The 13,657-nt window shown below is 49.3% G+C and overlaps 1 protein-coding gene across 1 annotated transcript in view; it reads right to left on the reverse strand.

Moving 5' to 3' along the window:
• Positions 1–4,611: 4,611 nt before the first annotated feature.
• LOC135811715 (uncharacterized) overlaps positions 4,612–13,657 on the reverse strand; it is a 16,378-nt gene continuing 7,332 nt past the window's right edge. Inside the window, exons 6-11 of the mRNA XM_065324952.1 lie at positions 13,411–13,657; positions 11,886–12,254; positions 10,837–11,009; positions 8,300–8,471; positions 7,319–7,421; positions 4,612–6,230 (exon numbers count right to left, since the gene is read on the reverse strand). The exon at positions 13,411–13,657 is cut by the window's right edge and continues 98 nt beyond it. Coding sequence (XP_065181024.1) covers positions 5,483–6,230; positions 7,319–7,421; positions 8,300–8,471; positions 10,837–11,009; positions 11,886–12,254; positions 13,411–13,657 — 1,812 coding nt within the window. The 3' untranslated portion in view covers positions 4,612–5,482. The remainder of the gene's footprint in view (positions 6,231–7,318; positions 7,422–8,299; positions 8,472–10,836; positions 11,010–11,885; positions 12,255–13,410) is intronic.

Here is a 13,657-nt window from a genome sequence, read left to right on the forward strand (position 1 = left end):
AGAAGGAAATTAAACTTCTGGGCACAGCATTCGACTCGCAACTGTCCTACGCAGCACACCTCCGGGCCGTGGCCTCAAAGGCTGCCCAACGCCTACACTTCCTGAGAAAGGTTGCGCCCATGTTGGACTCCAGCGGCCGCACGGCAGTCTACAAAGGCTTCGTGCGGCCAACAATGGAATACTGCTGCCTGGTGTGGATGGGGTCAGGTACATCCAGACTGGACAAAATCCAGCACAAGGCACTGAAGGTGATTGGCCCAGGCGCCTGGCTCCCCAGCCTGAAACACCGCCGACTGGTTGCTGCGCTTTCGTTCACGTTCAAGCTGTCTTACCTTCCAACAACAAGCCCCCTGAAGCCCATCCTCCCACCTCCAGCCAATCCCCGCCCAGTGGGTGGTCGATCCACTAGGTTAGCCACGGAGACTGCCCACTGCCACCCGCTCCAGCTCAAGTCGACGCTGCCCGTGCGCATTCGTAGCAGCCTCCAGGGTTCCTACCCAGACTGCATTATTCCCTTGTGGAACAGCCTACCAGCGACCATTCTACCAGCACGGCCGCAACCCAGCCAGCTCCAATCATTCAAAGAAAAATGCAACAAGTATCTGCTGCACCTGAACTGGCAAGCAGCCACCGACGCCCTATGAAACGGTTTAGACCAGTGCCTCACTAGCATCCTCCCCCCCCCCCCCCCCCTTACCACAGTGTGACGTTATCTTTCACTCTGCTTCTCTCACGACCATCTACCCATTGTCCTTGTTTCTCACTATTATTCATTTCCCCTCTTCCTCCTCTCTACATGGTTTTACTGCATTATGGCGCGTTTTGTCTGCGTAGACGCCGAGACCTTGAGGTCGGCAGAGCAGCCTGGCTCCGCCACCACTTCTCGCACATATTCGGGAATATAGTGGACTTTCGTATAAAAAATAAATAAAAAAATAAAATAAAAAAAACGAAAAGACGGAACATGTGCTGCAAGGATATCAAAAGCGCTCCGCGTGCCGCCGGAATCTGCATTCCACTGGCCTGCAGATTGGTGGGAAACCTTTTCTGTGTTTACGCTGGCGGGAACGTCACGTGAGCGATTCACCTTGACAACTTTCACATTCCGCTTGTTTTTTACGCCAGTCTGAACGCGCCCTAAAGAAAGGAAAAGGACAAAATGTTACGAGTTATGACAAACTGTCCACCAACGTAACCAGATCTTATACAGCCAGCAAGTGCCACAAAATGGCACAAAACTGACAAGGAGTACTGAGACATTCGGCGACCTGACACCTAGCTCCAAGGCGCAAACCAACAACCTTCCAACTTGGAAGGCTCAGGTTCGGAAAGGTCCAACTCGTAAAATAAATAATTATGTGGACAAAAACAACCAGCTACTGAGCAGGGGCTGTTTGCTGCTACAAGTGTACTTCAAGTTTCATGCTCTCGCAATCATCAGGCAACATGAGGATCGGGTGCCGACCATGCCGGTATATTATGCCAGGAGAGGGTGAGTCTTGTAGGGCTGTGTGAAACGCTGTGTGAGAATGTGGGGCTCTATAGGTTTCAGCGCTAGTGGTGCTATTATTAGGCAGGAGGCTGTGTGCAGAGTGTGTGGTTGTTGAAGGCAGGTGCTAGCAGTGCAATGCTAGCGCAGGATGTGTGGCTGATGTGGGCAGGAGGTAGAGAGTAAGGTGTGTGGATGGTGTAGGCAGGAGGCTGTAGAGATAATGTCAGAGCTAGCAGTGTGATATTAGCGCAGTGTACATGACATAGTGTTATGAGCAGTGTGTGTGACTGGTGTAGGCAGGAGGCTGTGGAGACATATTTAGGTGACACGGTCGTATTTGAGGAGATACTTGTTCTCGTGTCGGCACTTGGACACCATTTCCGAACGCTTATTGAGGCTGGATGGTGACCCTAGCGGCTTCAGGATGTGGTATACTTTTCTCTGGCGCAGAGGGAACACCGCTTTCTGATGTTGGAGTATGCTCGGGCGCGATCTTTTATCCTCCATTGACCTTCGTACTGGGCGTTACATTTCTTCAGGTTCCATAATGCAGTTGGGGAATTCAGTGCTGCTGGAGCACTTTTAGTATCTGGTTGTTGCCATGCGGTTTGCATGGCGTGATTTGAACGGTGGCGCCGACATACCGGTGTATTCCTTTTTGGTGGGGCCTGACGTTATGGATGCCACATATATCAGCTCCGTGGTTTGGCATTCGCCGCTTTAAAGTGGACAGGATGGCTTGTCTCGGCAGTTGCAGGGCTTTTCCGGTTTTTTTCGTTCCGGTTAGCCTAGTCTCCGCCAGACACACGATCCTTTTCACTGACGCGGGAACATAAAAGTTCTCAAGGAACCCTGAAATCGTGATATCTCGCCCTGACAAGGGCCGCGCAACGGTAATCATGTCGGCAGAGGAGTATAGAGCGAAGATGATGGTCATACTCAATGACACCACTAAGTTCTGTAGACTCGTCCCGCGCGATCGTTATGATCACACTGCAAACATAGATACGAAAAATACCTACTTTTTCATGCTGTCCGCAGATTGAGTACTTTTTCTACTGTGTACTGCTCACCCACGGCTGCAGTGCATGGCCAGCGCCCTCAGCGCCGCCCTGGGGTTGCTAGACGTACGACCGGATTTCCATGTCGACGACAGTACTTTTCGTGATACTACTAGTAGTAGTGTCTCGCTACCCATACTGTGATAACTGTTACCACTAGTGCTTTCATCGTATGTCCTTACCCGATTAGAGTACATATTTACGCAACGGTGATACACCTTTCCTACTTTTAGCCTTCTGCTGTTCTTCTTTTTTTCTTTTTCTTTTTTTTACTATTATTCACAAACCCAACTCGTAAAATAAATAATTATGTGGACAAAAACAAACAGCTACTGAGCAGGGGCTGCACTGGGCAGCAGTGATGGTGAGGTACCAGGGGCTCCACCGACCAAAGGTCTCGGCTTCAATGCCACACCTGCTCTTTTATCCCTCCCTACTGAGTACCGACACATTTGATTACGACAGATAATTATTATGTAATGTCCCCCCCCCCCCCCCCCATCCTTCGCTATCATCTTATTGGGCAACGATTCCGTTTGACTTTGCGAAGTAAAAATTAATAATAATTAATACATACATAAATACTTCGCACCTTTCTTTGTCACCACTCCAGTATCTGTGTGTAGTTTAAAGCGCACCCTATTTGCTCGTCATTCTTTCTCTTTTTGATTGAATCACTGGTACATGTATTTTGCATTATAAGCCATGTTCTACGACACAGAAAACAATGCAAGAAGCAGAGAATCTTTTATTATTACTCAGTAAATTTCCAGAAAAGTGCTAAATACGCTAGATATAGTGCTAGCATTATCCGCCGGGGCCTATAGTATAGGCCACCCATGCGCTAAGGTATGAGCCATGATGTACATGTACATGCAGCTGTCATCCAAGCAGCAACTGTTTATACAGCCTTTTTTTACGGGCAAAATAAACACAATAGACACCCTTAGCAAACAACGGTAACGCTATTTTTTTACGGTACTCGTACCTTGATCACCCAAATAGCGTTGAAGCTGCAGCGTATAAACGTTATGGGGGCTGATTTATCGTTGTGACCAACGGTACGTGTTTTGGCCAAATATTGCATAGTCCGTACGCATTTCACCTTGCATCGCGTATATGGTGACAAAAATGGTTGTACCGCGCGAAATCGAAGCTACTCTCGTGGCAACAGCGTACTAAAAATAGCGTGCATCTTGCTAAAGGTCGAACCCAAATCACGGTATTTTCCCGCTTACGATAATACCGTTACAACATAACGTTTTTTGCTAAGGGTGTCTATTGAATATTTTTCCCAAGTGTTCCAAAAAATTCAACTCAACGTTCGAGAAAGAAAGAAAAAACACGCAAAAACACGCAAAAAACAAAACAGCATAATAATGATTGTAATGTTGAGCAGCAACTGTTCAACACTCTTTCTTCCGTAGTACATGTACTACTAGCCTACTACGGTAGTGCGGAGTTGACACCGGTCACCGGTCGAGGGAATGGAAAAGGGGAAACAATGACAGTCACCACCCGGACTCGAACCAGGGGCCTTAGCTTGTCCAAGCTGGCTCGTGCATCCTCCGTTTGTGTCGATTCTCCCCTTCATAAGAAGGATAAGATACGTACAGATCTGACCAGAGATATCAGACTACATGCACATGAATAATGATGCTCCACCGCTCACGTGCCGCAGATGGATGGTTGTGCGTTGCTAGGCCCGCGTAGCTCACGTGCCGCAGATGGATGGTTGTGCGGTGCTAGGCCCGCGTAGCCCCCCCCCCCCCCCCCCCAGGCTTTGGCGGATAATGCTTGAAAAGGTTGCAGATTCTGCTCGAAAAGCAGTGAAATTGGCAGAACCATACAAACCTTATGGCGGGCAATTCATCGAATTCTGCTCCATTTTTGTATCTACATACCAAACATGCATGAAACTTACCAGAAAAAGTACCCAATTCTGGAAATTTTTCTCCCGGCATTATTATGCCTACCCCCTCGCCCCCCCCCCCCCCCCCCGGCGCTATTATGCTCATAAGGTCGGATTTCTCTGTCCACGACAAGTGCAAAGTGAAATAACATAAAATTGAATGCGTCGTTGTTAGTTCCAACACCTTGTCAACACTAGAATAATTGCGAATCAGTGATTCACGGAATGAGAAGAAAAGGATTGAAGCAGTGGATGAGATCAAGAGGACGAAAACTTCTTGCAGGAGAGTCGAGGAGGAAATAGCATTTGACTTCACTGGAGAAATCAATGAACTGGAGAGACCCAAGATCTTATCGCTGTGCATACTGTGATTAAGGTATGCAGAGAAAAGAAGAATTAGATGAGGATCTTTGAAACACTGTCAATGGTCCTAGTAAGAATAGACATTGGGAGAGGTCTTTAACGACGGGTCTTGTATTTCCCAGGATTTGCTGTACAGGAAACCATACTCATAATCCAGAAGGAGCGGCTACAAACCGAGACGAAAAGAGAGCTCATCAATTTCGGTGCTGACGGAATTGTGCTGGAATACTACCACGTCGTGATGACAACAAAGTCCATGGAGCCAACAGTACGCTCCTGTGAAGCGAGCTCTTGCTGCGAAATACCCCCAAGAACCTGTAAACGTACACTTACCTCCGGGAAATCAGACTGAGTCTGACATTGAGAGAAGCCGACACACATTCCCGCGATCAAGAACGCACACAATACATGCCCGTGATGAAATCCTGCTCCGCAAGTCTTTTTCACATCACCGGATACTTTGTGCATGCACATGAGCGGAGAATGTTCTGATCGCATGCGCCGCTTTGCTAATCTCTAAACTGATGAGTGAGCAAAAAACATCCCATGTCCAATTCGACGCCCGTGGAAACAGTACAGTATCTGACTAGACTGGAGGTGTTTTCCACGAAACAGCACCTTCTCGTCACAGTGACAAAGGTCAGTGCCGTTACTTCAGACAAATTCATATATCACCTTGGCAACGCCATCGTCTTCGTCAGAAGATGTAGGAACGTCGTAAATGTCATCGTCGTCCTCGGCGACGTCCTGTGCTTCATGCGCTGCACCCTCAGCACGTGCGGCATCGTGTTCTGCACGGTGAGAAGGTGCGGCCGATTCTGCTGCTGAATTCTGCCTCTGCACCGCCGCTGTCGCCGCCCCCGCCGCCGCATCACCATCAGGCAGTTGCGCCGCTCCAGACTCAAGGCCCCGCGGCGTACCGGCAGCGGGCCGCCGAGCAGCAGGTCTTGAACGACTTTCCAGCTCGGAGATATCCAACGTCTCGTCTTGCTCCACCGCTGTCGCTGTCGCATCCGTATCGGCCACGGCGGCCGCATGCTCCTCGCCTACGGCGGACAAAAGTTCGGCTCGACAGGCACCCTCCTCCAGCTGCGGTAGAACGTCCAGGTAGTCAGCTTGCGTGGCCTGTGGATCACCCACGGCAGCACTAGCAGTACCGATCCGGCCCATCGGCATCATGCCCATGACGGCTAGCGTGGTGGCGTCAATGCAGTCGTTGGCTATGACGTAGTCCATGTCATCGTAGTCAACGGACGATGTGCCGTGGGCCAGCGACTTGGCGGGGGGCCGCTGAGCCACGCCGGGGGGAGCTGGCCGGTCACCACCGTCACCAGGCTTTGGAAAGGTGGCCGAGCTCGAGCCCATTCGGCTCCTGAAGCGTAGTCGCTTCATATAGAACATCCTGCACAAGGGAAAACATTCAACACGGTTACCAGGCACGCATGGGGCATGGGGCACGGGGAGGGGGCACGTGCACCCCCCCCCCCCTAAAAGGGGGATGGGGCACGTGCCCCCCCCCCCCCTAAAAGGGTCGGCCTGGGTCTAGGTTCAGCATGTAATGACCATGATGACATGCACCAGCTATCCTAGGCTACACGTATGATGCAGATCATGATGATACATTACGTCAGTGAAGCCGCCGTGCATTCCCCTAAGAGGGGGATCAGCTACGCCCCTGTCGTCATCAAGTATTGTTCACTTCGCTTCCAATCCGCAATACACGAACAGTCCTTTCCTACACCACGTACAGCGGTTGTTTCCGCGAATTTTCACCCAGCAGGGCATCATCAGGGATATAGGAGAAGATACAAAGATGACTGAAATAGGACAGTCTACAAGTATCCTATTTATAACAAATACTCAGAAAGCACACCGGTGCTCGCATATTCTGCCAAAGTTGATGAATTTCAACTCAGCATTTCGAGATCGAGTTATAACTTATCCCAGAAATGCGCATAGTGCACAATGAGTGCACTCAAATTCAAAATAACTATACGACTTTATCCAGATACTCGTAGAAGCAATGTGATGGAACCTGCGGACGGGTGATCATGGTCGTCTTCAATACGCCGTGGCAGACATGTATGCATCACACAAATGTGCCCTGGCATCGCCCACAATACCCGACTATGCCCTGGCAGAGCCCACAATACCCAATCATGCCCTGGCCAGGTCCTCAATACACACACATGCCCTGGCCAAGTCCTCAATACACACACATGCCCTGGCAGAGCCCACAATACACAACCATACCCTGGCCAGGTCCTCAATATACACGCATGCCCTGGCAGAGCCCACAATACACAACCATACCCTGGCATAGCCCACAGTACCCGACTATGCCCTGGCAGAGCCCACAGTACACGAGCATGCCCTGGCAGAGCCCACAGTACACGAGCATGCCCTGGCAGAGCCCACAGTACACGAGCATGCCCTGGCAGAGCCCACAGTACACAAGCATGCCCTGGCATAGCCCGCAACAGTACAAACCTGTCGAGACGTCGACGTTTCAGAACATAGATGATAATGACGAGTATGATGACGAGAAGTATGATGGCCAAGATCGGTACTACAATGTACCCGAAGAACACACCTGAGCACGCAGGAAAGAAAGGAGACGGCTGAAAGCAGTCATCATCGTTTAGGCGTTGAACACGTATGTGGCAGGTTCTCTGGGTGTACCACATACATGTATTCATATTGGTCATGTTAGGCAAACGGCACAGTCGACCAAATGACCACTGAAAGGGTCATCTGCAATGAGCTTATGGAGAAGAATGACATGAGAAAAAAGTACTTTCTCCACATTTTGAGACTTCTTATACGTAATTTATAGGTACACAAGAGAGATTGGAAGCTTTGTCACAACTCTGGAGTTTCACGTATTACTTAGATCATCAGGCAACTGATGGCTCCAAAACGGGCAGCCTGACCATAAGGGGGAGCAAGGTGGGAAATTCTGAGGGGCATCATAGCGCAAGAGTCAGGGAATTTATAGGTATACAGCTGCATCTTGATTCGGTCATATCCATTTTTAATGCTTTTTTCGGTAAAACGTCCCACCGGACCAGTCAAAATGTGGCGGCTCCGGCTGTACAGCCCAGTGTAAATGCTCATGAACTGTGCACAGTCGTATCCACAGGGGCATTGGAGCTGGTTGCAGGCGCCAAATATGAGACGAGATGCGTACAGAAAAGCAGCAACCATGTTCTATTCACAGTTGCTCTTGCACTCTGAGTGTCTCATTGGGTTAAAAAAAACAGAGACTTAAAAAGCAGCTACCGTATTTCCCCGATTATAAGGCACACTTGATTGTAAGTCGCACCCCCGTTTTCAGGTTTGAGCCAGTTTGGATACATTTACGTCAGTACATAGTAAGGCATGCTCGATAGTAAGTCGCACCCTCGTTTTTACCTTTGAATTTTAGGGTAAAAAGATGCGACTTATATCCGGGGAGATACAGTAACTTACCTGTGCTTGTCACGTTGAGCTGAAAACTTGCCTCAAGATACTGTCCCTGGTCACTGGTGACGTTACACCAGTAAATACCGGCGTGTGACTGGTCCACGCAGTCCAGTACAAGATAGGAGGTGTTCGACGCCAGGCGAGACCGATTGCCAGGCCCATACCAGTCTCCGTACGTCTGCACAAGTACCAGAATGGTCGCAAAACCGCGGAAACGAGAACGGGAATCAGTCATGCGGCAGGTAGCACTACCACGCCAGTGCTATTCCTTGGTGCATCTACACTGACGGTGGAAACTAGAATCCGACCCCGACTCGGTGCGCTCGCATTGCAAAGACCCAGCACGCGTTTGTAACACTACGAAAATAGAGACTGCTAGAATCGATGCTACACTCGAGCACGAAAATCAGGGGTCGTATTTCAGTTGCCACCACAGTACATGGTTAAAGTCATGCCAAGAGTCAACTTCACTATCTTGATCATACTGTTCTTTTCGGCACAAATTTACACCTAACTAGCCCACTGGCACCAGTATAGTGTGTGCAGGTCAGGCGATTTCCTGGGCAGCTTCCGACTTATTTGCAGACCAATCTCAATGGAAGAATAACTTAATCAGATCCCAGTTGGACAGGGGTTTAAGCATGTGTCCATTTGCCTTTCTTTCCGACGTGCATTGATGTGCTGCATCAGATCACTGTGCAAAATGCCTAAGTCAAAATTCTTCATCTATCACAGAGCTATGGGTGTTTAAATATGTGTATTTGCATCTTTCTCTAAGGAAAACTCAACTTTCAAATGCATTTTTCTCACCATGCGCAAAACCACATAAGCCCCCCTTTTCGGATCTGCTGGTGGGGCCTGACAGGGAAGAGACAAAATGTTTCCATTATTCGTGACAAACAGGCATTCCCGGGAACACACGTTGTACAGATCTAAGGAAGCGATCATGCCATGCTGTTGATGCAACAATCACCTCCGAAGCGAAGACTGGAGATTTGAAGACCTTGTCGTCATGGCTGAGATTCCGCAGTCTCATGATGAGGCAGAGCCATGGCACTTGACAAGAAGATTCATCATGGAACCAATCCCAAAGAATTTCTACCTACACCTCCTGTTTGCATGTGCTGTCAGAACCAAAGGCAATGGGGGGGGGGGGGGCTTGCTTTGTTTGAGCCAAAGTTGAGTGCAATGAATGTATGTATGGATGTGTGTGAAGCACAATGACCCCATACACACTCAGCTCTACCTGGAAGCACTTCACATCGGCTTAGCATGTCCACTGCTTGTAACACCAATGGCCCAATGGGACCACGGGTCGCTCGAGGCTAGCGCCACTTCGTTCCATGCGGAAAAGGACGACAATGCGAAGAGACTAAAGCCAGACAACAATGCTCCCAGAGCTATAGGTATCACTGAAGTAACAGGCCACCACTGTTGCAGGAACCACCAAATGCCTATGATTGTTCTGCACGAGAACACCCTTCAAGGAACACATCTTTTCGCATAGTGCGCCGCTGTTCTGTCACTCTTAAAGGCCTACCCACTCGGAAGAAACCTCCATCCCACCACTCCATCCCCGCCACTCCAGCCCCACCACGCATGGAGTTACATGGTGTCGCGTATTCACTCTGAGTCACACCTGCGGAGCGGAATATGTTAAAGAGACAGGACGAAGGCTAAGAAAAAGAATAGAAGAGTGTCAGAGATACGTGAGCACTCAACAGTCGTGAAAGAGATTGAGGATGGGCACAATCACCAGTGTAAATGTTTCACCAACCCAAATGAGAAAACACTAGTTTGCTATATGAAGCAATTACAAAACACACCGTGACAATGGGGGTGAATCATCTCCAGATGTAGAGAAGGCAATATCGCGTGTCAATGAGCTAAAAGTGCTTCTGAAGCATGTGTTGCCTTGGACACTGTGCAGCATGCCGATAAAGCCACCAGGACCGCATGGGAACGACCTTGCAGTCCCAACGAGGAGAGTGTCGGGTTGGATACGGCCGAAAGTGTTGCCTTGGACCTTGTGTCGCACATTTGTCACACCTACCCATATGAGACTGTAACCTTTGACAACGATCGGGGTGAGATGTTGGTAACAAAGATCAAGAAGACAAGGCAGACACCCTAACTATCTGTGTAGCAGAAGACCACCGATACGGCATGTCAATGAGCTCAAGACCTGCTCCTATTGGAGAGTGTTGCTTGGATAGTCACATGCTGAACCCGATGTATCTGGCCGTCAGGGGACTCTCCCCCCCCCCCTCTTTTTAAATTAAGTTAATCCCTTTTCTAATTGTCCGCAAATCCCTTTGGTATTATATCAACACTGTGCCTCCCCGTCAGCAAGTGAGCGCACATGCACATCCGTCTTTTCCTCGTTTTATCCTCACATTACCATTTTCGTGAAACTATGAATTCTCTGATCGCAAGCGACATTTCCCAGCCCCCAACTACCCCCTCCCCCACCACCACCACTACCATACACTTCCCCTCTTCCACCATACAACAGCATACTGGATATGCGTGTTACAATTTACCGGATAAGATACATCCAGTATCTGATTAGCGCTCTGGTTGGTGTTTGGCAAGGAGGTGCTGGGCATGGGACAGACCAGTACTGCCCTGCAACCCTCTGCCAAGCTGACTGTCGAGAGCGATGTCTGCTGAACGGCTGTGACAGCGGACACAGGTGTAGTGGACGGACTGCCAACTATGTACAGTCCAAAACAACACAAACAAACAAAGAATGGCATGCTGCAATCAAACAATCTGTTTCTATGGGCCATTGCTATTCGATGATTCCTACGTAAGCTATACATGTACACACCCGATGTTTTGTCATTTTCCTCGTTTCTTTTTGTTCTCCACCTGTTTTCAAGTAGGGCTGTGATACTAGTAAAAATAGATACACATAAAAAATAATTCACCATGAATTGCGTACTAGCTTGAGTTTTGAGCCCCTGGTCTCTTGCTGCCTCTCGTACTACCCATCTTTTCAGCATCATTCTCTCTCTCACCTCTCTCTCTCTCTCATCCTCTCTCTCTCTTCCTATCTCTCTCTCTCTCTTCCTCTCTTTCTCTCTATCTATCTCTCCCTCTCTCTCTCTTTATCTATCTATCTATCTCTCTCAGCTCTCTCTCTCTCTCAGCTCTCTCTCTCTCACTCTCTCTCTCTCTCTCTCTCTCTCTCTCTCTCTCTCTCTCTCTCTCTCTCTCTCTCTCTCTCTCTGTCTCTCTCTCTCTCTCTCTCTCTCTCTCTCTCTCTCTCTCTCTCTCTGTCTCTCTGTCGTGGTTAGTTTCACCCTCACTTCCTTGTATTGGCTATTTTCATTATGTACCATGAAGTGCAGACGGCAAATAAAAAAGAAAAATCTCACTCGCTCTCTCCCATAAACACACACGCATACACACACACCACACACCTCTCTCTCACACACACACACACACACACACACACACACACACACATACACACACACACGTGCACGCACGCACGCATGCACGCACGCACGAACGCACGCATGCACGCACGCACACATGCACAAGCACATCACTACTCAAGAGTAGGCATGAATGACACACTCACTGCAGAAGTCACTTGTTTCCACCCGCTGCGTCTCACTTCCTGAACAGTGCATTGAGGCACCTACCACGCCAACCAACGGCTGAGAACAGTTTGCAATGAGTTGACTGTAGCTAGCGTTACAGTTGACGGTGTGTGTAGAACATGGCAATGTAACAATGGCCTTCAGGGTGCTACATGTATGGGTCAAACCGGGCGATTCGTCCGTCCTCGCGATGCCCCACGGTGTGTAACTTATGCCGGCGCTGGTCTCCATGCCAAACTGAATCGAGATCCCTGGGCTGGCCACCGCACAGCATGTTGCAACGATCGACGTGCTTTGATTCACAGACGACGTTTCTGCTCTCACGGTCAAGTTGAGACTGTACGGTACTGGAGAGTAGACATGTGAGAAAGCATTCAAACCATTCATACACAGGCAATTCAAGCAGGCAGGACAAGGCATTCGACTGGATATATAACTTCTAATCACCCAAGTTGGTCTGTCCCTATTATGTCTTTGGTTTCGGTTCTTTACACATCAGTGAATGAATTCTGCTGCGTTTTATGACCCCATGATGCCGAGATATCAGGTCGGCCGAGCGCATAAAGCCTCACCATCGCTATACTCCCACTATGCAATTTTTTCACCTTTGCCCGTAAGCTGTGATCATTGTGAAAAGAAAATTAAGAAATGACCATGAGAAGAAGAAACAAAAGCCTGTGCTGTTAATGTGATGATCAATGTGCACTCCTGGGATATCCTGGCTGAGTACCTTGTGGAGTGTGGAATGCTGGGGTATCCTTGTAGAGCAGTATCTCTCATCAAGGAAGCAAAATAGAACTTGCCACGGAGGTGTGTGTGTGTGTGTGTGTGTGTGTGTTGTGAGGGGGGGGGGGGGGGGGGGGGGTGGTACTCAGGAACAGCACACAACCACTTGTTCTAGAGAAAAAACAGTACAGAGGGATGTCATTTACACCCAGGTGACCCTGGACAAGGCGATCACCTGTACACGGGACCGGCTTCGGGAGTCCCCTGAGCGGTCAGCTTACACAGATATCAGTGCAATCGTTTTCTTTAAAACGTCGTGGAGGTCATGGAGGACCGTCCGAGTCACAGCCTGCTTTAAAACTGCTCCGGCTTTGGAAACCCAACAGTTTCTCACTTCGTCCAAGCTCAGGTTTGTCTCACTAGCAAACTATTGTTGAACTCACTGGCACAACATCGTCATTGAAGAAACGGAGAGCGGAAGATACAGAGCGAAGATCAACTACATCACGAGACAGGAGAGACTGCAACTCCATGCAGAAGATAAAGGTGCTTTCTGTTGCCATGGAGACGTGTCTCCTGGGTAAAACACTTCCCATAGAATGCAGTGCAGCGCAGCAGGACCCAATCGAGGCCGCGTGCATCCATAACCCAGCGATGTGCATCCAAATTTTGCCCTGCGCATCCGTAACTTAGCCATGTGAATCCGGTCCTTAAACCTGTGAATCCATAACTTTGCCATGCGCATCAGTAACTTAGCCTTGCGCATGCACAACTCACCCTCGACGTTAAGGTAATAACTGGCATTTGCCTGCAAGTAGGCATACTGGCCGACCTTGGCGCGACACACGTAGCGCCCAGGCCCGAGCATAGCCAGTGACGTGGCATTGCTAGCGAAACTCAGAGAGCGCACCAGGCCGTTGCTGTTGCTGCTGCCGTGGATTTGGTTGACGGTGCGACTGAGATCGACGTTCACCAGTTCCAGTGTGTCCGCGCCGACTGAGGTACAGGTCGGCAGAGAGCCGGC

Source organism: Sycon ciliatum, chromosome 3, assembly GCF_964019385.1.
Source record: "Sycon ciliatum chromosome 3, ocSycCili1.1, whole genome shotgun sequence".
NCBI lineage: Eukaryota > Metazoa > Porifera > Calcarea > Leucosolenida > Sycettidae > Sycon > Sycon ciliatum.